Source organism: Drosophila yakuba, chromosome 2R (assembly GCF_016746365.2).
Source record: "Drosophila yakuba strain Tai18E2 chromosome 2R, Prin_Dyak_Tai18E2_2.1, whole genome shotgun sequence".
NCBI lineage: Eukaryota > Metazoa > Arthropoda > Insecta > Diptera > Drosophilidae > Drosophila > Drosophila yakuba.
This window is the reverse complement of record NC_052528.2, coordinates 4,541,631-4,561,948: the sequence shown is the minus strand read 5'-3', so window position 1 is coordinate 4,561,948 and position 20,318 is coordinate 4,541,631. Positions and strand designations below refer to the sequence as shown.

The 20,318-nt window shown below is 45.5% G+C and overlaps 7 protein-coding genes across 9 annotated transcripts; 1 reads left to right on the top strand and 6 right to left on the bottom strand.

Moving 5' to 3' along the window:
* Positions 1–36: 36 nt before the first annotated feature.
* On the bottom strand, positions 37–1,067 carry LOC6529304 (endocuticle structural protein SgAbd-6). The gene is made up of 2 exons (XM_002090273.4): positions 684–1,067; positions 37–530 (listed from the first exon to the last, which is right to left on the bottom strand). The coding sequence occupies exons 1-2, from the start codon at positions 693–695 to the stop codon at positions 153–155; spliced, it is 390 nt and encodes a 129-aa protein (XP_002090309.1). The 5' UTR covers positions 696–1,067; the 3' UTR covers positions 37–152.
* A 716-nt stretch (positions 1,068–1,783) lies between these two features.
* Positions 1,784–2,428, bottom strand: LOC6529303 (larval cuticle protein 1). The gene is given in 3 exon segments (XM_002090272.3): positions 1,784–1,999; positions 2,002–2,314; positions 2,417–2,428. Coding segments are annotated over 3 exon segments (387 nt in total). The 3' UTR covers positions 1,784–1,937.
* A 3,437-nt stretch (positions 2,429–5,865) lies between these two features.
* Positions 5,866–7,614, top strand: LOC6529302 (signal transducer and activator of transcription C). The gene is made up of 2 exons (XM_002090271.3): positions 5,866–6,525; positions 6,862–7,614. Exons 1-2 carry the CDS (start codon positions 6,076–6,078, stop codon positions 7,522–7,524), a joined length of 1,113 nt encoding a protein of 370 aa, XP_002090307.1. The 5' UTR covers positions 5,866–6,075; the 3' UTR covers positions 7,525–7,614.
* Positions 7,615–7,697: 83 nt separating this feature from the next.
* On the bottom strand, positions 7,698–13,243 carry LOC6529301 (glycine-rich cell wall structural protein). 3 transcript variants are annotated; one of them, XM_002090270.3, is made up of 16 exons: positions 13,012–13,242; positions 10,195–10,933; positions 9,999–10,130; positions 9,884–9,922; positions 9,786–9,818; positions 9,661–9,726; positions 9,464–9,568; positions 9,369–9,401; positions 9,257–9,313; positions 9,063–9,200; positions 8,943–9,005; positions 8,856–8,888; positions 8,739–8,795; positions 8,514–8,624; positions 8,369–8,413; positions 7,698–8,031 (listed from the first exon to the last, which is right to left on the bottom strand). In XM_002090270.3, exons 1-16 carry the CDS (start codon positions 13,024–13,026, stop codon positions 7,820–7,822), a joined length of 1,878 nt encoding a protein of 625 aa, XP_002090306.2. In that variant the 5' UTR covers positions 13,027–13,242; the 3' UTR covers positions 7,698–7,819. The 3 variants fall into 3 exon arrangements, with proteins under 3 accessions (XP_002090306.2, XP_039228464.1, XP_015052287.1); XM_039372530.2 differs by lacking the exons at positions 8,739–8,795; positions 8,856–8,888 and having other exon boundaries at positions 13,012–13,243; XM_015196801.2 differs by lacking the exons at positions 9,063–9,200; positions 9,257–9,313; positions 9,369–9,401; positions 9,464–9,568; positions 9,661–9,726 and having other exon boundaries at positions 13,012–13,240.
* Positions 13,244–14,660: 1,417 nt separating this feature from the next.
* Positions 14,661–16,064, bottom strand: LOC6529300 (troponin C). Its single transcript, XM_002090269.4, has 4 exons — positions 15,931–16,064; positions 15,595–15,769; positions 15,281–15,532; positions 14,661–14,763 (listed from the first exon to the last, which is right to left on the bottom strand). Exons 1-4 carry the CDS (start codon positions 15,940–15,942, stop codon positions 14,735–14,737), a joined length of 468 nt encoding a protein of 155 aa, XP_002090305.1. The 5' UTR covers positions 15,943–16,064; the 3' UTR covers positions 14,661–14,734.
* A 2,470-nt stretch (positions 16,065–18,534) lies between these two features.
* On the bottom strand, positions 18,535–19,115 carry LOC6529299 (cuticular protein 47Eg). Its single transcript, XM_002090268.4, has 2 exons — positions 18,969–19,115; positions 18,535–18,904 (listed from the first exon to the last, which is right to left on the bottom strand). The coding sequence occupies exons 1-2, from the start codon at positions 18,978–18,980 to the stop codon at positions 18,563–18,565; spliced, it is 354 nt and encodes a 117-aa protein (XP_002090304.1). The 5' UTR covers positions 18,981–19,115; the 3' UTR covers positions 18,535–18,562.
* A 376-nt stretch (positions 19,116–19,491) lies between these two features.
* Positions 19,492–20,301, bottom strand: LOC6529298 (trafficking protein particle complex subunit 2-like protein). The gene is made up of 5 exons (XM_002090267.4): positions 20,161–20,301; positions 19,938–20,107; positions 19,793–19,880; positions 19,651–19,730; positions 19,492–19,581 (listed from the first exon to the last, which is right to left on the bottom strand). The coding sequence occupies exons 1-5, from the start codon at positions 20,191–20,193 to the stop codon at positions 19,536–19,538; spliced, it is 417 nt and encodes a 138-aa protein (XP_002090303.1). The 5' UTR covers positions 20,194–20,301; the 3' UTR covers positions 19,492–19,535.
* Between the last annotated feature and the right edge of the window lie 17 nt (positions 20,302–20,318).

The following is a 20,318-nucleotide window of genomic DNA, read 5'->3' as shown; positions in this document are numbered from 1 at the left end:
GTAAATGTATGCGAATTGGAAGAACACACAGACAGATTAAAACAACTCTATCGCAGTCGCGTTGGCTTTTATTTTAGTTTGCCAAGTGATAATACTTGGGACTTGTCGTTTATCTTACTAACTTCTACGAGATCTTATTCAGGAAACACTTTTTAGGGCTTTTCCGCCTTCACCTCCTTGGGCAGATCCTTGGCTGCCTCAGCTACGGCTGTGATTTCCGGGTTGATAATGCTGCCGTAGGGAACGAAGCCGTTCTTTCCCGCCGTGTAGAACACCTCCACCTCCTGGCCATCTTCGTTTATGTACTTGTAGGATCCCTTGACCTCCAGAGCCTCCTCGTCGGTACCCTTGTCCACCACAACAGCCTCCTCGTTGCGCGAGGTTCCATCTGCTGACGCGTAGGCGCTGTCATAGCTACCATCCTCATGCTTGATGATCTCGGACTTTAGGATGGCCACGGGTTCGCGTTCGGGCTCCACGGGAAGAGCGTGACAGCAGGCCACTACCACGGCGAGGACGAAGAGAGGAAGCTGCAGGAGATCATAATATAATCACTCATTATGCTGTCTTCGAGTCTGCAAGTCCCCTTCTATTTCCACTTTAGCTTATAATATACAGTTCATGGGATATTCGAACTGATAGTCTAAAAATTTCGATCTATATCCTCTTTTGGGACCACTTACAATCTTGCACATTTTGGTTGAGATTTTGGAGAGCGTAGAAAGCGAGAGTTAAAGCGCGTGTGAACTGGAAGTGGATCGGCCAGTTGGCTTTTATAGCCACTCACTCCTCTATCAGTATTTCGACCACATCCAGCTCTTTCGGCTCTTTCGCTTAAACATGCTAAACATGTTTGCATCCCGTTTCATGCGGACTCTACGTCCGCAAAAGCTCCAATAATATCATTTCGTCTCGCTCCAAATGTCAAGGTCTCGGATGGGTCAGTTTTCGAGACTGGGTTTCGAAAATATGTCACTATGCTGGTGGCATCTGAGTCACATGGCGATCGATGACACCGATTATCATTCGGCGGCCACATTAACGGCCTCTGCAACTGCATAACTTACACGGCTTCACCCACTCGCCAGGTGCCGCGATTAATCAGTCGCACCTCGCACTTTACACCACAATCTACTTCACACCAATCCCAGAAATGTGTAAAATGTCAGCTTCGATGCAATTTATACTATGAGACACGCCGGGGTGTAGCCCCTAGCCCAGGGCGAATATCTATCTATCTCTCTAGCTATCTATCTATCTATCTATCTACCCATATCTGTAACTATCGATCGAACATCTTCCGCTGACAAATGGCTCGATTCAGAACCGCGAAGGGGTACATCAGCAATTTAATTTACATTGCGGCGCCATTAATTCAATCATCGCCAGTTCCGGGGCTAGATACTAACGATCGTGTGTTTTTTTCGTTACGTACTTCATGGGGTGATAAATACTAATTCATTTCTTGCACCCAGCGACATTTGGCTGCGATCTGGCAAAAGGGCAATCTGCGCTGCTGCCACAATTTATAACTTTTACGGCTTAACTAATTTCAAAGATCGGACGCAAATTAAATAGCTTTGCGATGAGCAAGGGGAACCAAATTCAGCTGTTGGACTTGACACACAAAAAAATGTATTCATTAAAATTATACAAAACCCGAAGACTTTCCGTAAAACGTTTTTGTATGTCTCTATACCTTTTTTTGCTCAGATATCACAAAATGTATCTAAAATGATAAATGATATTACTTAAAGTGTAGTTTTTAAACATTTTATTTGCTTATCTTACTCTGCGCAGATAGTGAATAAATAGAATAAGATTATAATAATACTATTTTGCAACTATTTTTTTCTGTGTGGCGCTCCTTGGACCCCAAAAGCCGGCATTCGCCCCTGTATCGCCGCTCGGCTCTGGTAATTGTCTGGCTAACATTTTCAAGAATGTGCGCCCATCAAAGATAATGGCTCTATGCGAAATGGTTTATAGGCTTCCCCTTGGATATGTACCGAACATGGGGCAGAAAGCCACTCTTGTCCGCCGTGTAGCGCACCTCCACCTCCTGGCCCCAGTCGTCGATATAGCGATAAATACCGGACACCTCGAGATCGTCATCAGAGCTCTTCGAATCGGAGCTCCGGCTCACTATGCCCAGCTCCTCCCGATAGGTGCCATCTGCGGTCTCGTACGAAAATAGGTAGGAACCCGAGGTGAGTTGTTCGGCCACCGATTTGAGGATTGGCACCGGTTCGTTAATGGAAGTACTCTCAGCAGGCGAACTCCACAGCAGCTGGCAGCCAGTCAAAATCAATAGCTGGAAGTTCCCCAAAAAAATAAAAAATTAAAGAAAAAACGAGAAGAAAAATGATGTGGAGTCACTTAACGCCAGGGCATTCATGAGCCATCCGCTACTTACCAATGCGAACATGATTTATGCTAATACTAAGCGCGTAGGAAAGATTCTGCGCTTTTTATAGCACTCCGTTAGACGATAACCCAGTTATAAGGAGAGACATTTCTCCACCCAATCAGTAGACAAAAGTTATGCAATAATTTCCATCCAGATGCTTTTTAATTGAGGTCAGTAGAAAGTAGCGGGTCGTGTTTCTCGGATTTCTGGGGTTTGTTGAACCGCAGATTTGCAATTCAAATGGCCATTAAGAAGTGTGGAGAGCAGGTAAACTGTCATGTTTACAATGCAGATAGCATCACAGCCACATGTGAATCGCGTGGGTTCGTGGGCTCTGCTCGAAAGGTGCAGCAGCTAATAAAATTTGTCACAATTTGGCACTGCGGCAATTTGTGGTAAGCGAAAGGCGCAGAAATGGTAACGAACGACGGCTCCACCTGACTTCTACATGCCTTCTACATGCAAATTCCAGCCAGCCACTTTGATACAGTGGGTGGGACCCTCTGGGCCTTTGAGAAGCGGCTAACATTTATGGCAAACGGCAAGACAAAAAGAATTCAATAATAATTTCCAGCAATTTCGCAACTGAGCTGCGCCACCAGCAGCAGCACCACATTGCGGCAGAAGTTGCATTTTGGCATTTGCCTTGGCCCGCCCAGTTCCAATTTCCAGTTCCACTTGCCAAAACGGCCAGGCTCTGGGGCAACGTGTTAATAAATTGATTCTTGGTGGCTCCCCAGTCGCTGAGTTGGTTTAAATCCCGCGGAATCAGGTACGACTGCAAGCGTGCACATGGAGAAATAGTTGTGGAAACAGAAGGCGCACTTTTGCCGTATGATTATATAGGAACATTCGTGTTCCTATAGAACATAAAACAGCTTCGAAATATAAAACCCATTTTAGATTTATAGCCTTCTTTTTTCTTTATTAACTATAAAGACTATTTTCTTTCATATACCATCGCACATTAAGCTGTGCGGCGTTATTTGCTGCTTGATTGGCTGTTTTATGTAAAATAAATAGTAATTATATTTTTTTATGTGACGTAACACCTTTTACCCCCATAAAGTGATTTATGAAAATGTTTCAAAAATATAAATAGCGCAACTGTTTATTTGAGGACGTGACGAAAGGGCTGAAACGAAGCACTTCTATTTTTTCGAGTGTGTCTTTGCAGAGCGGCATTTGACGCGCCTGCCACAGAAGTGGAAACTCATTAATGAAGCAGCCGCAATGCCGACGAGGTCATAATTCAGAGCTGCGACACTCTAACCTTTAGCCAAGATCTGCCAGCCGGAACCTGCAGTCTCACTACGCACTGCCACAAAGTGAATCAATTAGCCCCGCCGGCGGCCATAATTTCTAACTAATGCAATTCGCAATTGCAAAATGTCAGGCGCACTCTACAAAGTAAGAAACATCTAAACCATCTCGAAGCGGTGCAACTTTCTGGCCGCAGTCAATTAATAACCGTCGCCTTTGCCGTCCGACTTTCAGTTGGATTTGGGGCTAAGGCCTATAGCTCATAGACATGGTTCACTCGGAGTTGGAGTTGGAGTTGGAGTCGTGGGAGGAGTGTCCGACCCGTCTTTAATGTGGTTTGCTCATCGGCCAACAACCACATTGTGTTGTGTTATGTTTTGTTGTGTTGTGCGCTTGTTGTGTCTCACATTTCTGCATAAATTTGGCGGGCCATTTTTATGGAGCTCCCCGCATCTCGTTTTCCCGCATTTTGGAGCTTTGTTTTATGGCTATTTATACCCCAAGTTTGCGAATTATTCAAATGGCAAATCAATCAGGCAACTGTTGGCCAATATGGGCTAAAACATATTTATAATTAATACTTGACACTTAGTTTTATTGCTGCTTATTGGGTCAAAACATTGTACAAGCGTAGGCGTCATTTAACATTAAAGAAAGCAACCAAAAAGACCACAAATTCTTAAGTGGATTGAAAACAAGGGGCTTGCGATAAACAAACTAGCAGAACATTAAGCTACTTAACAAATTCCCACGGTCGCTGATTTGACTTCCCATATATGGGCTATAAAACTATAAAATATATGGTTTATGCATCTAAAATATTACCAAAATAGCGCACTCTTGAAATTCATAAGCAATTAAAAAGTTAAAAATTAAAATACCCATTTTAATTAATAGTTACAAAAAGAAGAGCAAAAGCAGATGAAAGTAGGTAACCGAACTGTTTTAGATCCAAAGGAGTTATTTTTTTTGTATCTTAACAATTTATGTTCAAACTAAAAATATCCATTAGTTATTAAATTGTCTTGCTTGGCATGTGCTAAAATTTCCAAGCGAAGTGTATTAAAATATCGTTAGGACCCAAAAAGTTCCAAAGAGGAACTTATTTGGACTTTAAATATTTATGTAGCTCACTTTTCGGCTCAGCTTTAATATTTCCTAACTACAAATTGCTAGTCGTCTTTTAGGCAGATTCCCAAATTACCAAGGCACCTTAAGCTTAACTGACACTATTCGCACAACTTTCCATCAAAAAACACAAATGATGACTTATTCTGGCGGAAATCGAGATACAAGCTTAGATTTAAAAATAATCATAATCTCGCAATTGCGTGGTGACCCATAACCCCAACGCGAAATTTGACCTCGCATCGGATTGAAAAACATCCACAGAATTAGCATATGCAATTATAGATGGAGCTGAACATGAAACAAGACATGTTCGACTTTTAATGGCAGCTCGCACTGATGACAAACGAAAATGTATCTGTCAGATACTTGGCAGTAACAAATGAGTGATGGCGACCACATCACACCTAGACATGAGCAATCCCAGTCGCACAGAGATTGATGATTAACCCCACTGGAGCGTGGAACAATGGAACACCTCGGGCCCGAAAAGCTCTCAAGCTATCCTGGGGATAGGCAGTATCTCATTTGATTAGTATGCCATTTGACAAATGATGTTTGTAGGCCAAGTTGAGGTCCGACTTCCACCTTGACCAAGGGAAATTGAGGGGCTATCCACTGTCAGCACATAACTCAAGCAAACACCTTCGAGGCAGATGCGAAGACAAGTGCTGGAGCAAAAAGAGCCAGAATTTGCATATGGGGGCCGGCTCATAAACAAGTGCGCGGAAGAAGGCCGGTGGGCCACCATGAAGATATCAATCAGCCCAGGCCCAGGCCGAAGCCGAAGCCGGAGCAGTAGTCGCAGCCAGACGAAATTCGTTTGTCCTTCTGTCAATGGCCGATAAAAAACCAATAAAGCTGCCACCCCAGCGGCTTGTTAACACGCAGATAAATTACACTGGCCGCCCGCGAGATTGCCATCGAGATGCAGTCAGAAGCCGATAGCCAGGCCAGGGCACAGGAAGCGGTTGATTGTTCTGACCATAACTGAGCTGAGCTTTAGGGCCTGACGAACCCCCAGAACCGACGATCGAGATCCGCATAAATACGGCCGCCGGTGGGAGCCGCAATTGCAGTCGTGGCACGGCTTTCGATCAGTGACTTCCAGTGGCGGCAACGGATTTGCTTCGGTACGCGATTGAATCTCTCAGCCTCTCAGCATCACCAGTGTTTCCCAGCTCCCTAAGTGAATCGTCGGGTTTATCGAGCGTGTAATTTGTGCTCCGTTTCCGAGATTTATGATCCACGGCACCTGCCCACTGACAGCCTAAATGTCGGTACCCCGTGCCCCTCGATTCCAGCACCTCCGCTGGGTGGCCTGTCTGCTGGCCAGCCTCTGGTTCTCCGCCAGCCAGGCTCAGTTACCTGGAACCGGCTTCCAGGGACAACGTCCGCAGGTGCCTCCGCTCCAGCCGCTGCCACAGCCGGTCAATCCCTTCCAGCGACGCCAACCCAATCCCGTTCAGGGTCAGGGCCTGTTTCCTGGGCAGCGGAATCCCCTGAACCCACTGGCACCTCCGCTCACTGGAGCTGCTCTGCAGAACCCCTATACCCGCTACAACCAGTACCAGCAACAAAACTACGTGCCCATCACCGCCTACCAAAACGAACTCAATCTGGATGGAAGCTTCTCCTACGGATACTCGTCGGCCGACGGAACCACTGCCCAGGCACAGGGATACGTTAAGAACTTGGGGTATGGTGAGGGCGTCGAGGCACAGGTGGGTTTTCTGTTTCCATTGATCACGAACCTTTTGAAGATGGACTTTTAAATGATCCCACAGTAGAGATCACTGCAAAATTGTGTCCGTCTCTTAAGATGCGTTCGTTGATGTTTACAACTAATTTTTGGGTTATTCTTTTATTAGAACAAGCTCCTTAGGCATGTTTCCAAACAAGAACTCGGGTAAATTATTTTCAAAAACCTAACGACCATCAAATTCAAATTTAGACACAATTTTGTTGCAATCTTTTCGGCGTAAAGCTATCTAAAACTACAAAATGCATTTCATGCTTTTGGGTGCTGTTTTTCAACCGCTTTATTTATGAATGAACAGGTAATTCAGGGATCCTACTCGTACACCTCACCTGAAGGCACACCCATCACAGTGCGCTACATCGCCGATGAGAACGGATTTCGAGCGGAGGGCACGGGGATTCCATCTACCCCGCAATACTTCGCGGGTGCCCAGCCCTATCAACAGGGCTTGCTGAATCCCAATTTGAATCCATACCAGACGCCCTTCCGCCAGCTGCCACCCCCACTGCCCAACGCCCCCTTTCGTCCCCAGGTTCCAGGACAACAGCCGTTGACCCCGCTGCAACAGCAGCAGCAGCAGCAGCAACAGCTGCAACAGCAACGCGTATTCCAGCAGCAGCAGCAGCCAAACTCCGGGCAATACCAACCGGATCAGCCGTTCAATCAGCTGCATTCCGGCAACTTTCCCGGCCAGTATGCCGGGCAATTTGGCCAGCAATCGTTTGGCAGCAATCTGACAGCGCAACAGGCACAACAGCAGCAGAATCTCAACCAGCAACAGCAACAGCAGCAGCAACAGCAACAGCAGCAACAGCAGCAGCAGCAGCAGAAGGAGCAGCAAAACGAGCAGCAGCAACAGGCGCTAATCACCCAACAACTGAGGGGCAGACCCAACAACCTGGTGGATCCCTATGGCTATAACCAGTACGGCAGACGCTTCAAGAAGTCGCCAAAGAAATAACAACGATTCAATGTCATTCAAACGGTTGGTTAGCTTAACGATGTAGTCGCAACTCAAAGGCATGAAATACATGCATCTGAAAAGTCAAAATGGTGGTTTTAATTTCCGCAGTTCACTGGGGCAAAATGATACAATCAAAGATACAATTTTATAATAATCATTTATTTCGATAGTTGCACACACACATTGTCAGAGAAGAAAAGGGAGAAAAGCTTATATAAATAAATAAATTGTTTAGTGAAAGAAATTCTTCGATTTGAGAGATTTGATTGGCGCTTCGGAATTTAATCTGGTGTTAATAGCTATAGCCCGTCTGAGGATTGAACTCTCCGTTTCCACGACCTCCGCCCGGCGCTCCCGGCGGAGGTGGAATGTATTGCGATCCGGTGCCGGGTGCTCCTCCTGATCCTGGTCTGCCTGGCGAGCCGGGTGCTCCGCCACCAGCTGGCGGTGGAACGTACTGGTTGCCGGGCAATCCTGGACCTGCTGGACGTCCACCGGCGCCTCCTTAAAAGCAAAATAAAACGATCGTGCTTAGATGGGCATTTAACTTATGTAAACAGATAGATTGTAATTATTTAAAGCAGTCTTTAAAGTTATTATAATCTGGCGACTTCAAAAGGACCGCTTTCAGCCAAAATGTTTTATTCATGAATGATCGTTACTAGATCGTGGGAAAAACAACAGACCAAGGCTTGGCAAAAAATTGAAATGTGTGGGAAGACAACTGGTTAAATACAGCTCTTCGCAGCATTTTCTCATGAAGATGAATGAGACTAAGCTTTGCAGTTGCAATAAGCCACACAGATTGTAAGAGCCAGTTGATGAATCTAATGCTTCTTACCTGGGCCACCAGCACCTCCGCCATAACCTGGTCCGCCTGGAGATCCTAAATTGAAAAAGAGAACAGTTATTAGTTCCCATCAACAGGTTGTCACAAAGTAGGAACATAAAATGAACTCTTAGTCACTGAAGCCGAGGATACTCACCGGGTCCACCGGGTGCTCCTCCAGCTCCTCCAGCACCACCAGCTCCTCCAGCACCACCAGCTCCTCCAGCACCACCGCGACCACCGCCTGCGCCAAAGCCGGCACCACCTCCTAAGAAATAATTATTTGTTTAATTAATATAAAATGTAAATTGCGCAGTGTAATTAAAATAGGGATGGTATGTTTAACATCATGCCACTAAGGAACATATATTAATATACTCACCTGGAGCTCCTGGAGCGCCACCACGACCGGCTCCTCCTCCGTATCCGCCACCACCCCCTACAAGATAAATATGCCGCACTTAACACCTGTAGTTGGAATAATATTATGCTAACTTACCTTGACCGCCAAATCCTCCCCCACCAGGTGATCCTAAATTAACATTTTCTTATTTTTCTTAACAATCCATTTATATAATTAACTTACCTGGAGCTCCTGGGGCACCTCCGCGACCAGCGCCGCCTCCGCCTCCGTATCCGCCTCCACCTCCTACAAGATGAATGGATTTCATAAAGTGGATGTCCGGAAAGTCTTATTATAACCTACCTTGACCTCCAAATCCGCCACCTCCTGGGGATCCTGGAGCTCCTGGTGCTCCTCCACCACCACCACCGCGACCGCCGCCGCCTCCATAGCCGCCACCAGCTCCTCCCTGGCCACCATATCCGCCTCCGCCTGGTGATCCTAAGAATAAGCAATGGGCTATTTTCAAAATCAAGTAAATGAAATGATGAACTCACCGGGAGCACCAGGAGAACCGCCGCGTCCACCGCCACCTCCGAATCCTCCACCACCACCTACAAAGTATAAATAGTTTCAATCTGAAACACACCGAAAGGGGGAGTTAAATACCTTGACCTCCGAAACCTGCTCCGCCAGGTGATCCTTCGGGTGAAGAGAATAATAAGTTTCGAGTGACTATAGAGTAACACTGTTCGCAAACTTACCGGGAGCTCCTGGTGCTCCACCACTACCGCGGCCTCCGCCGCCGCCACCTCCATATCCGCCGCCAGCACCTCCTTGACCACCGAATCCGCCGCCGCCTGGTGCTCCTAAAATGTATGATAAAATATAAATAGAAGTATGTAAATACGGATCTTCTGTAGAAAAAGTTCACATAAAAAAGCGGAAATAATTGACTTACCAGGTCCTCCTGGAGAACCGCCACGTCCACTTCCGCCTCCTGCTCCTCCATAGCCTCCACCACCTCCTAAAAAATAAATAATTTGCTTAGATCCAAGTGTAATCATGGTGTAAGTCATGTCTTACCTTGACCTCCAAATCCGCCGCCACCTGGCGCACCTGGTAATTAAAAAAGAAACAAAGTATAGTTTTAAAAAGTATTTTTTAAAGACTCTTTCGCTTACCTGGACCTCCAGGCCCTCCACCGCGACCACCGCCGCCTCCTAAAAATAATTATTGTAAAAGTAAGGAAGTAGAAGTTAGCAAAAGGCCCAAATGCAATTTAAATAGATATCTTACCTGATCCATATCCACCGCCACTACCAGCTCCAGCTCCACCTCCGCCTCCACCGGATCCTCCTCCTGCGCCACCGCCTCCAAATCCGGATCCGCCTCCATATCCCGAACCACCGCCTCCGCCACCACCTGCGCCTGCAAACAAAAGTGCGCAATGAAGTGGTAGAGAAATATATTGGCTTTTTGCATAGATACTTACCCTGTCCTCCAGGACCTCCGCTGTATCCGCCACCCGGCAGAATGGAGATGCCCTGGGCAGCCAGAGATTTGGCTATCGCTTCCGGAATGGGCGGTGGAGTGGGCAGGGCGTTGCCGGAGGGCACAAAGCCATTCTCATCCGCCGTGTACATGATCTCGACGAGTTCGCCCTCGGGATTTGTGTAGGAGTACGAGCCCATCACGGAGGGGATTTCGTTCTCAGAGCCCTTGTTCTTGACGGTGCCCTCCTCCTGGGCCTTGATACCATTTCCGGTCTCGTAGCTAAAGCGGTAGTTGCCATCGCCGTCGTTCTCGTTGACGAAGGAGAGAATCGGGATGGGAGGTCCAGAAGCTGGTGGAGCACCACCTGGCGGACTGGGGCGTGGAGCAGGTGCGCCACCGCTACCACCACCGCCAGGAGCAATGGGTCGACCGTTTGCGAAGCCACCTAGTCCGTTGTTACCACCTCCCCCAAAGCCGCCAGCTCCGCCACCACCCGCTCCACCGGCACCTCCCCCGAAGCCACCAGCTGGTCCACCGCCGGCGCCTCCTCCATAACCTCCACCCGCTCCGCCACCACCGAATCCTCCACCGCCACCACCTCCGCCGAAGCCACCTCCTGGTCCCTGGAGCCCTGCTCCCGGACTGCCGCCCGCACTGGCCGCACTTGCAGGTGGAGGCAGGTAGTTGTTATCCAGCTTGGCTGCTTGGGCAACCACCAGCGTCGTGACCACCAGAGCCTGAAAAAGATCGATGCAAATAGGGATTGCCTGGTAAGTTCACAAATTTATGCAAGCACATGGAAAGTTCATCCGAGTCTAGCATTTTCAATCGCGATCCACGCTCTCAATTTGGCCTAAGGCAAATCTTCTTATTTTATGGCAAAATAAATTCCAATGAAAAATCATAGAGGTGGCTAATTGTTCAAAAATTGGCTCTATAACTTTGGGTAGTTCATAAATCTGAAGACGACATACAAAAATCTTTACAAATGATGAAATAGTTATTTAATGACCGCTATAAAAAGTGGAATTTACTGCTTAAGCAAGTTAATTTTTAACGATTTTAAATGTCTCATTTGGACCTACGTTCTTTTTACAATTGAAGATCATAGGAGCTATGATAGTAATTATGTGTCATAAATGTTCATTTTAAGTTTAAAAGCAAGTGCTTAAAGGTAACTCATAAAAAACAAAATGTTATCTACCAAATTTAAACGCGAAAAGCCTTTCCCAAACCTCAAAATCCAATAAGAACCTTTAATTGATACTGTCATTAACTAAGCCCTGTTACATATCGCGGCCAAGTGGGCATCATGACCTCGCTCGGAACCTCCAAAGGGGTCAAGAGTGTAGCCAAATGTCGGCCATTTCATCAATGAAGCATTCGGCCATTGACAGAGCGGCGCAATCCGATCCGCTCACGTTTTCCATTGTTGCATCCGATCGTCGTCGCCCATTAAGGCTGCAAGTGCAGCGTGGACTCTTGACTATCACAAACGAGCTCATCATTGTCTCAGCCTGAGGCGAACTCTGATATTTATGGACTTCTTGTTAGACAGAAGACGTCTGAAGATGCAGCAGCGTGTGAACCGAGGGTCCGCAGAGAATCGCTGGCTGGGAAGGTTAGGTAGACGGAGCGGAGAGGTTGGGGCTGCTCCACGAGCTACGAGTGTCAAGTTGAAGTTTAAACCGTTTACGGATTCCACTAGGCCATAAACCCAGCAGCTCCATCGATTGGCGCGATGATGAGCTCACTTGTCGCCACAGCCGCAGTCGGATTGTCGCCGAGCATTGTAATAATGTAATATTGTGGAAATTCTGACATTTGCCACACTGACTCATCCGGCGACTGTGGCACATGCAACTGAACAACCAACGCCTGCCCCTTTGGCCAGAATGCCTCGATGAGTCTGTGGGAGCCTCTTGGAGTTCGTGACCACCTAGCAGACATCTTCGACAGCGTTTCGCAACCGCAAATATAATTGCGGTAATTGCAAATGGGCTGCCAATAGGGTCGCCACTGCTTCCATTTCGATGATCTGCTTTGGAGGCGGGTCGGCCACGACCAAGACCATCTTGGGCAACTTTGCGTGCCATCCGCCATCTCCGATTGCAAATGGGCTGTTAATTTATGCGTTTCGCGGGGATTACTCGGTCTTTCCAAGACAATTGGATATGCTAAGTGCAATGGGGAAACCCTTGGCTATTTAGCACTCCAAGATGGGACACTCCACTGGTCTATTGTTTGAACACGTTCTTTTTCGCAGAATTGCCAGGTTGAGATTGGACAACACACTGCTTAAAGAATAATCGAACTTCAAGTTTCCTATAATCTATTCCATTTTCATCCTGATTTTTGATGAGACAATGTCCTAAATCCATCGTTTTAAGCTGTACATATACTAAATTTTAATTGAGTATTGAAAATTGAATTCAATTAAATTTAAAGTCCTATGATCGTTTCATTAGATTGTATTAAAAAAAAAAAGGAGCTTGTATAAAGGAAATATTAGTACTTCTGATTTTACAATTAAATCTGATAAGAATATAAACGGAAATATGACAATAGGTCTTATATTCAAATATTGAAATATACATACTTAATATTTCAAAATTATTTTCTGATTTAACTTATTAGTCGAGGTTCCCATTTCATGAAGGAATATTATTCAGGATAAATTGGTTAAGCTCTTTAAAAAGCTCTTTATTGTTATACAAATAGAGTTGCAAAGGACTCTGCAAGCCGAATCATTTGAGCACTTGGATCTTTTGAATTTTCTAATCCAAAGTCCCTTTTTCGCTGTCACCGAACTTACCCACTTAAGAGCCATGTCAGCAATCTTCTGATTGTTGGATTCCAGTCGAGAACTAGTAAGAAGAATCCTTGGCGCACCCACAAATTATCCACAAATTAATTTATCCACAAAGCTGAGGTAATCCACGTGAATCCTTTGCCGCACCAGCGATGCAGTGCCTCCGCGTGTCGTGTTGTGGCTCCTCGAATGTCACGGTACTTGTGTGCCGATCGCAGCCCAGGTTCTCCAGCTTTTATACTTGGTTTGGCGCCAAATGCAATCAAATGGAATGGAATGAACGAAAACTGCAGCCGGAGCTTGCCGCTTGCAGCTTGCAGTTTGGAACTCGGATTTGAGCGAGTGCTGAGATTTTGATACTTTATGGCATTTATTGCAATCGTGTGCAGCTGTGGTGGTGGTGGTGGCTGAGTCTCCGTTTCCAGCTGGGGCAGAAAACAATCGCACGAAAAAGGGAGGAGGAGGTGGTGCCCCTCGTCCGCGAGCCCATGCAGTTCGACTATTGTCTTAACGGCGGCATCTCGTTTACTCAATGTACCTTGTCTTGTTAAACAAACGCTCTCAGCCACATCTCTCCTCGGTTAGTGGGTAAAAATTAGCAAGCAACTGCTGCTGCTGGTGGTGCTCGTAAATTGGATTCCAATCGAAACCCTCAACGCTCGAGCGCATCATCATCATTCAGCTTCAGCTTCATCTCCATTGAATTGCACGTTTGGGAAACCGTTTTAATGCGCTCGGTGTCAAGAATCGCATATTGAGAAGTCTGCCCAGGCGGATGTCAATAAATCTGACACTCAACACAATCCGCCACGATTTGAGCTCTTTCACAGGGCGTCCAGGTCCAGTCTTTGACCTTTCACCTAATGATTGGGTAAAAACTGAAAACTGGCTCTGAAGCGGCAATAAATACCACTAATATCGACACCCTCCGGCCGAAAGACTAAGCATTGCGCAAAACGAGTTGCTCCACTTGGTGGCAACATCCAACATCCCATCGATCTGCCCCAGCCCCTTCTCCTTTTTTCGTAAACTTTTCAGAAAGGGCAGTTGCTTCTTTTCGCTGTTTTGGGAAAACTCACCGCATGTCGCGGCGGCCAAGTTTAGCGTAAATGCTTGACATCTTTTGGCAACAAGGAGAATGCTCATTGACATTTGCCAGCCACATGCATAGATGGCTGTAGGTAGCTACATGGCTGTTTGGAAAGGCAAAAATCTAGCAGGTTGTCAGTGGGCCTTATTCTGCTTGGGATGGTCACAGCTGTGCGGACCAGAACGCCAGCCAAGTGGCAAAAGGAATGTGCACGCACTGCCAGCGATCGGGCAGCGATCGCGCCGAGAATGTACTGAAACAAAGAACTGCACATGCATCTGGCCACGTTGCGTATGCGCAACATGCATCACTCATACGCCGGGTGGCCTTGCCAAATTAACACACAAATGAGCAGACGGCCACGCCCCCTCCTAGCCCATTGCACAAACATCGAAATTTAATAATAATCCGCACGCCAGAGGGCGGCAATTATGATGACTCAACTCGGATGCAGATGCACTGCAGCCATAGAATGTTTGCCGCGCTTGGGGTTTTCCTACTCAAGCAGTTCCTGAACGAGCGGATTATTTATAGCGTAATTATGATTACTCAATCGTAGAAATAAAATACAAAACGTTTATTCAAGCCTCGGGTGTTGGGGGTAGACAATTTTGAGATGCGATGGGTCCACAATGCTTACTCGCCAGTCATCATCTCCATGAATTCTGAAAATGAAATTAGAAAAAGATAATTAATTGAGTGGCAAAAACTCAAAGGCGTTCTAATTATGGGTTGAATAATAATACTAGGGCTGGTCCCTACCGAATAATACATCAGAATTATACTTTTATTATTAATGCAACATACTAAAAGAACTGAAGGTAATCCAGTTCACTACACTATCATTTATCCTAATACCTTACAAAATGTCTGTTAAATACTGGTACACAGATCGTCCAATTATAAAAGGCGAAAAATGAGAAAGTAAATTGGTTTTGAAATGGGAGTGTTGAAGAGCCCCTTGAAATCTGGGGCAAAATGTTCTGCTTGTTTCTGAGTAAAGATCTAAAGAACTATAAATAAAGCACCACAAGGGCGTATCCCCTCGTCAGCGGGTTGGGGGCGGGGGGCTCCACCGCAACAAATTGATATAATTTGTGTGGAAAATACCTTGGCAGGGGGCCAAGGAATCCAAGATCTTTATCGCCCGACTGACGGCGGCTAATTGGTCCGCGCACTTACCATCGAAATCAACGGTGCCAGAGCCGTCGGAATCGATTTCCTCAATCATGATGTCGAGCTCCTGTTCGGTCAGCTGGTCATCCAGCTCCTTGAGGATCTCCTTCAGGCAGGAGGTGGGAATGTAGCCATTGCCCTGCTTGTCGTACAGGCGGAAGGCCTCGCGCAGCTCCTTCTGCATGGCCTCGTCATCCTCCTCCACGATGAACTTGGCAGCCAGCTGGACGAACTCCTCGAACTCCAGGCGACCGGATTCTGCGGGAGAATTGGGTGGGTTAGCTTGGATACAGCGCGATATAGGACTTAAGTATACTTACTGTCCTCATCAACTTCGTCGATCAGCTCGTCAAGGATCTGCCGGTCGAAGGGCTGACCCATAAGACGGAGGATATCGGCCACCATTTCGGTGGGGATACTGCCGGTCTTCTGGTGATCGAAGCTGTTGAATGCCTTCTGCAGAACGGCAATCTGCTCGGGGGTCAGGTCTTCGTCCTGAGGAGAAAGCATAGAAATGCGTTCAGTGAGTTTTTACACATTACATTGTTTGTAATTTGGTATAAATCCGTGATAAAAAAACGGATTTTCTCTGTTCCATAACACTTTTTCAAGTGCAAGGTGTTTGCCCTAGGTTTCAATAACCCAGTTGCACTCACAATGTTCTCCATGTTAAATCCTGTGCTAGTTGTTCACCAGATCGATCACCGCTAACGACTGAATCAGTTCCCCACTTCTTCATTTAGCTCTTGAGATTCCCAGTACAGGGAAAACAGAAAACACCCACACACAACGCCAGGCATTCCAAAAGTAACAAGCTAATTTATGGTTTTCAGCAGCATTTCGAAAATAAAACCAAGCGAAATAAACAAAAGAAGTGAACGCGCACACAGACCTGTGGAAATCTTAGAATGTGTTTCTAATTTTCGTGGAGCGAAAAAAAGGAAAATACGAAAAGCACTGTAAAACCATTGAGCATTGCCGAATTTACTGCGCCTGGCCACCAGAAACCCGCACCACCAGCACCACCACCACCACCAATGCCACCACCACCAAGAGCAGACGATCCACATCCACCCACCCAATACGATTTTGTAGTAGTTTGCTAAGCTTAACAGTGACTATTTTTATCCAACACTGCGGGAAAATCACTATCAGATTCGGAGGGAAATGGAATCATTCTAAATCATGCTGATGATAAACCAGTTTCAAATGCGCTGTCACCATCTGTTGAGATTAAACACGCTTAATGACGATAAAAAGTCTTAAATAACCTTAATCAAATAAACATCTCTTTTTATACTTTTACGACAGATACTGGTCTTGGTTTTTAGCAAATTAAATAACATCAAACTTCAAACTGAAACTTAAAACCAACCCTGTTCTACGGCTTTAGCTTTTCGGTTTCGCTTCTATTTGGAAATTAGCATACGAAATGAGTCAGTCAAATTCCAAACGAAAGTGGCAGTAGTTCAGATGTTGCATTTCGCTCAGTGTACGCTTAAGTGGTGCTCATTAAAATATGTATCAAATATCCCCTCATAATTTGATCAAATCTGATCACATTTTCCAATTCAGTGTCACGCTTTATGAATCAATCACGCCGTGCCCATAAAATCATTTTATAACTCGACCAAATTAACGAGCAATTAAAAAATCGACATTAATTAAGAGGATGGAATCATACCACACACAGACAGCGAAACTTGCACATGGAAATATCAAACGAGCAATGTGTTAAAACATTTTTATAAACGATTCGAATATTGTCTTTTGCGATTCTGTTTCCTATGCCCATACATATACTCGTATGCGTATATATTCAGATTTAAATCAGCCATAATATTCATTCTCGCTTTGTTTAATGCCAGCCATGATATGCAAATTGATTTATACATTTGAATAAAATAGCCGTTTGCGTGGCACACATTTTCTGAATAAGCCAACTTATTTGTTTATGTTGCTTTGGAATATTGAAAAAATTGAGGAAACCAAATGTTGATTTCCAATTATGACAGCGCCAGCCAAAGCAGCCGCCAAAAAATTGACGTCACACTGACATATTGACCATTTGTTTATGCTCTTATTAATTTATTAGCAAGTAATATATGCGACACATTTCTCAAAATGCCAGGAATTAGTAATGGCCAACAGCTGAGCTGGAGAAAGGAATTCTTTACGCCGCAAAGAATCCGGAAAATGTATGCACTTCTTCATTGAGTTACACGGAGGAAACGATATGGATTTTGAGCGTTGAATGGGAATTTAAAAAAAAAATATATAAACGAAAATGGCTTAGATAGTTTTTTAAACATTTTAAAATTCTGCATGTAGCGATATGACAAAATTTAAGGATAGAATTGCACCAGCATTTTTCCAGCAGTGTTTCCCGATCTGATCCCCGACTGCTCGGTGGCACATTGACATCGCCCTCTCGGCATCTCAATCCATCATCGTTGAGATTATTTTAGTTTTCTTCGCTTGCCATCCGTCGGGGTTTCTGTCTGGTTTTCCATGTTGTGCTTCCAGAGCGATTAGCCTCAACGACCCAGAATCCGAACTAGAATCAAAATCAGAATCATAATGACGATTTGGCGGCTAATCGGTAACCGGAGCGCAAGCTTTTCAATGTTATTTTGACATTTGAGAGCCGACGAGGCTTAGCCTTGATCGTCGGCGGATCGGCCACTTTAGTTACCTCGGATACTGCAAGTTTTGCCCCTGGTTGCACCACGTAATTTGCGATGGCATTCACTTTGCCCGTCGACGTCATAATTGCAGTGGCACAATCTGCATCGCGCAACTTAAACGGTCGCATCACTTTCAAAGACCGAAAGCCCAACATTTGCATCGCAAATTATGACAACAAAGAGCCTGATTATCCCATCGCGATCACATGACTAGATAGGGATTGCTAAATGTCTTCACACAGAAAAAATACCTATAACCTTTCCATTTATTTTGAGCTCTGAATGTAGCAAGAAGCCCCTAATAATTCAGCTGTTTTCAGTGGTGCGCAGAAGGGGATTCCTCGCATCGTAAACAATATAGAAAGTGAAAACTCTCGGGTCGACCCCAAGTTCAGGGGCAGCTTGGCGGATCAACAATGACCATCTGTCAGATCTAAATAGTACGTACTAATATAATTCATTCGTACGGTTGAGCCTGACAAGCTGGTTTCTGTCCGCTACTGGATTCGTATGTTTGGATGCTCCGTTTAAGAAGCGTTGGTCCTTTGGTAAGAAGTCAAAAGTTTAGCAATGTAAATTTCAACACATTTATTTAAACAATTTATTGCTTGGGTGGGTGGCCGGCAATGTACTCCAGGCTACGCAGGATGGCCTCTGGGATTGGGGGTGGGGTGGGCAGAGGAGGGTTGGCAGACACCACTTGGTAACCGTTGGCATCGGCAACGTATTGGATGGAAACGGGTACACCTTCAGGAGATTGCCACGCCTGTTGTCCGTTCACTACCCACTCTTTGTCCTTAAGGTTACCCTCTTGCTTCACATCGACCGAGTTGTCCAGCTCATAAGCGTACTTAAAGTTGTTCACATTCACATCCTGCTCGGAACGGAGAACATTGGCGTTTTCGTTGGCGAGGGCGACGGCCAACAGGCAGGCGAAGGCAATCTACAAAGATTGTAATTAATCAACTAGTATCCTGAAAGGATCAAGTTGTGATAAAGCCACTTACGAAGAACTTCATATTGATTGTTGGAAGACTTGAGAAGGCTTACTGATATCGAACTGGAACTTCTGCCGGCTTTTTATGTGATTTCTTCATTCTGATGCTAAACTCTATGCTCTGATGCTAAACATGCTCTGCCAGTGGCGCCCAAGTTCAAGTCCGGAGACGCGTAGGATTTAATTTCATTAATTATGCATAAGAAAGACAAAATACATGTTTATGTGTTCCTCGTTATTGCCGTTCAGTTAAAGATTGCAATAAATCCCATAACAAAGCCCAAAACAGACGGAAGACGAGTTTGACGCGTAGACATTAACTAACTATGTGCCAACTGTCAGACACATTGTAAAGATATAATTAATTCTCGAATTATTTTTGACAAAATATTAAATTAGCATAATATTTGGCTACGGCTAGACAACCAACGACCGGTTTGCGTATCTCTGGTGCGTATCTCTATTTGAATCTACCTTCGAGCGGGCACTTGGCCGGCCCACCTTGACATCCCTCCTGAGAAAACGTCTGCATCTGATATATTATTCGCTTTATTATTCGTTCAGTATTAATCTACAGCTAGGCAGTGCCGCTCATCAATTTCTGGACAGCACGATCGAACTTCCTGCAAATATTAAGGTGATGTGTGATTCATAGAGTAACATATTTATTAATTAGGGAGAAGGCCGCTTACTTGGAAGTCAGTGATTCGCCGGGAATGTAAAAGGGATTGCAGACGGCATCTGTGTAGAGCAAGTGGAGATTTCGGAAGATCTGGAAGATACAAAGAGTATGAGGTATAAGGGCTTTCAGTTAGGTAGTACTTGGATACCCACCGCTCGCACTTCGTTTTCCCGAAGAGCAACGTTGCTGGAGTCGATGACCACTATGAATTTCACCCGAGTGTTTGTCACAAACCCGTAGCTGTAATGAAATCAACCATTCAGTTGCGAATTCACCAGCATTACTACACCCAAGTACATTTTGTGGTTCTCCGTCGAGTAGAGCAGTCCCAGGTACAGCTCCTTGGACTCCGGAGCTCCCTTGCCAATCAGACACTTCTCCTCCACGACATCCAAAGCGGCGTTTACGTGGTATTGCAAGTCCAGTTCCTGCTCCATGTCGGATGTGGTCAGGTACAGGGGGGCATTCTGTGGGAATTCGTCATGCTACTCATTGTACTCAAATGGATAATAAAACTCACATCCTTGCCAATTACAGCTATGCAAAATGCCATATTTTGTTATTTCTGGGGGTTTATTTGTTTACTGTTCGCTAGAGGCGGAAGCAAATCAGCTGATTTGCCCCTTATCGATAGGACAGTAATCGAAAGTGTGGCCAGGCGCGGGGACATGCAGCAGG

What these genes read in the sequence shown, in the direction of transcription:
- LOC6529302 (XM_002090271.3), top strand. Translation starts at nt 6,076, where the DNA reads ATGTCGGTACCCCGTGCCCCTCGATTCCAGCACCTCCGCTGGGTGGCC. An exon ending in GTGAGGGCGTCGAGGCACAG is followed by an intron (nt 6,526 to 6,861) that starts GTGGGTTTTCTG and finishes ATGAATGAACAG; the next exon opens with GTAATTCAGGGATCCTACTC.
- LOC6529301 (XM_002090270.3), bottom strand. An exon ending in TGGCGGTGGATATGGATCAG is followed by an intron (nt 9,923 to 9,998) that starts GTAAGATATCTA and finishes AATTATTTTTAG; the next exon opens with GAGGCGGCGGTGGTCGCGGT. An exon ending in TGGAGCACCAGGAGCTCCCG is followed by an intron (nt 9,402 to 9,463) that starts GTAAGTTTGCGA and finishes CTTCACCCGAAG; the next exon opens with GATCACCTGGCGGAGCAGGT.
- LOC6529300 (XM_002090269.4), bottom strand. An exon ending in CGACGAAGTTGATGAGGACA is followed by an intron (nt 15,533 to 15,594) that starts GTAAGTATACTT and finishes ATTCTCCCGCAG; the next exon opens with AATCCGGTCGCCTGGAGTTC. An exon ending in TGGCACCGTTGATTTCGATG is followed by an intron (nt 14,764 to 15,280) that starts GTAAGTGCGCGG and finishes TTTCATTTTCAG; the next exon opens with AATTCATGGAGATGATGACT.
- LOC6529298 (XM_002090267.4), bottom strand. Translation starts at nt 20,193, where the DNA reads ATGGCATTTTGCATAGCTGTAATTGGCAAGGAT. An exon ending in TAGCTGTAATTGGCAAGGAT is followed by an intron (nt 20,108 to 20,160) that starts GTGAGTTTTATT and finishes GAATTCCCACAG; the next exon opens with AATGCCCCCCTGTACCTGAC. An exon ending in GGCGAATCACTGACTTCCAA is followed by an intron (nt 19,582 to 19,650) that starts GTAAGCGGCCTT and finishes TAATATTTGCAG; the next exon opens with GAAGTTCGATCGTGCTGTCC.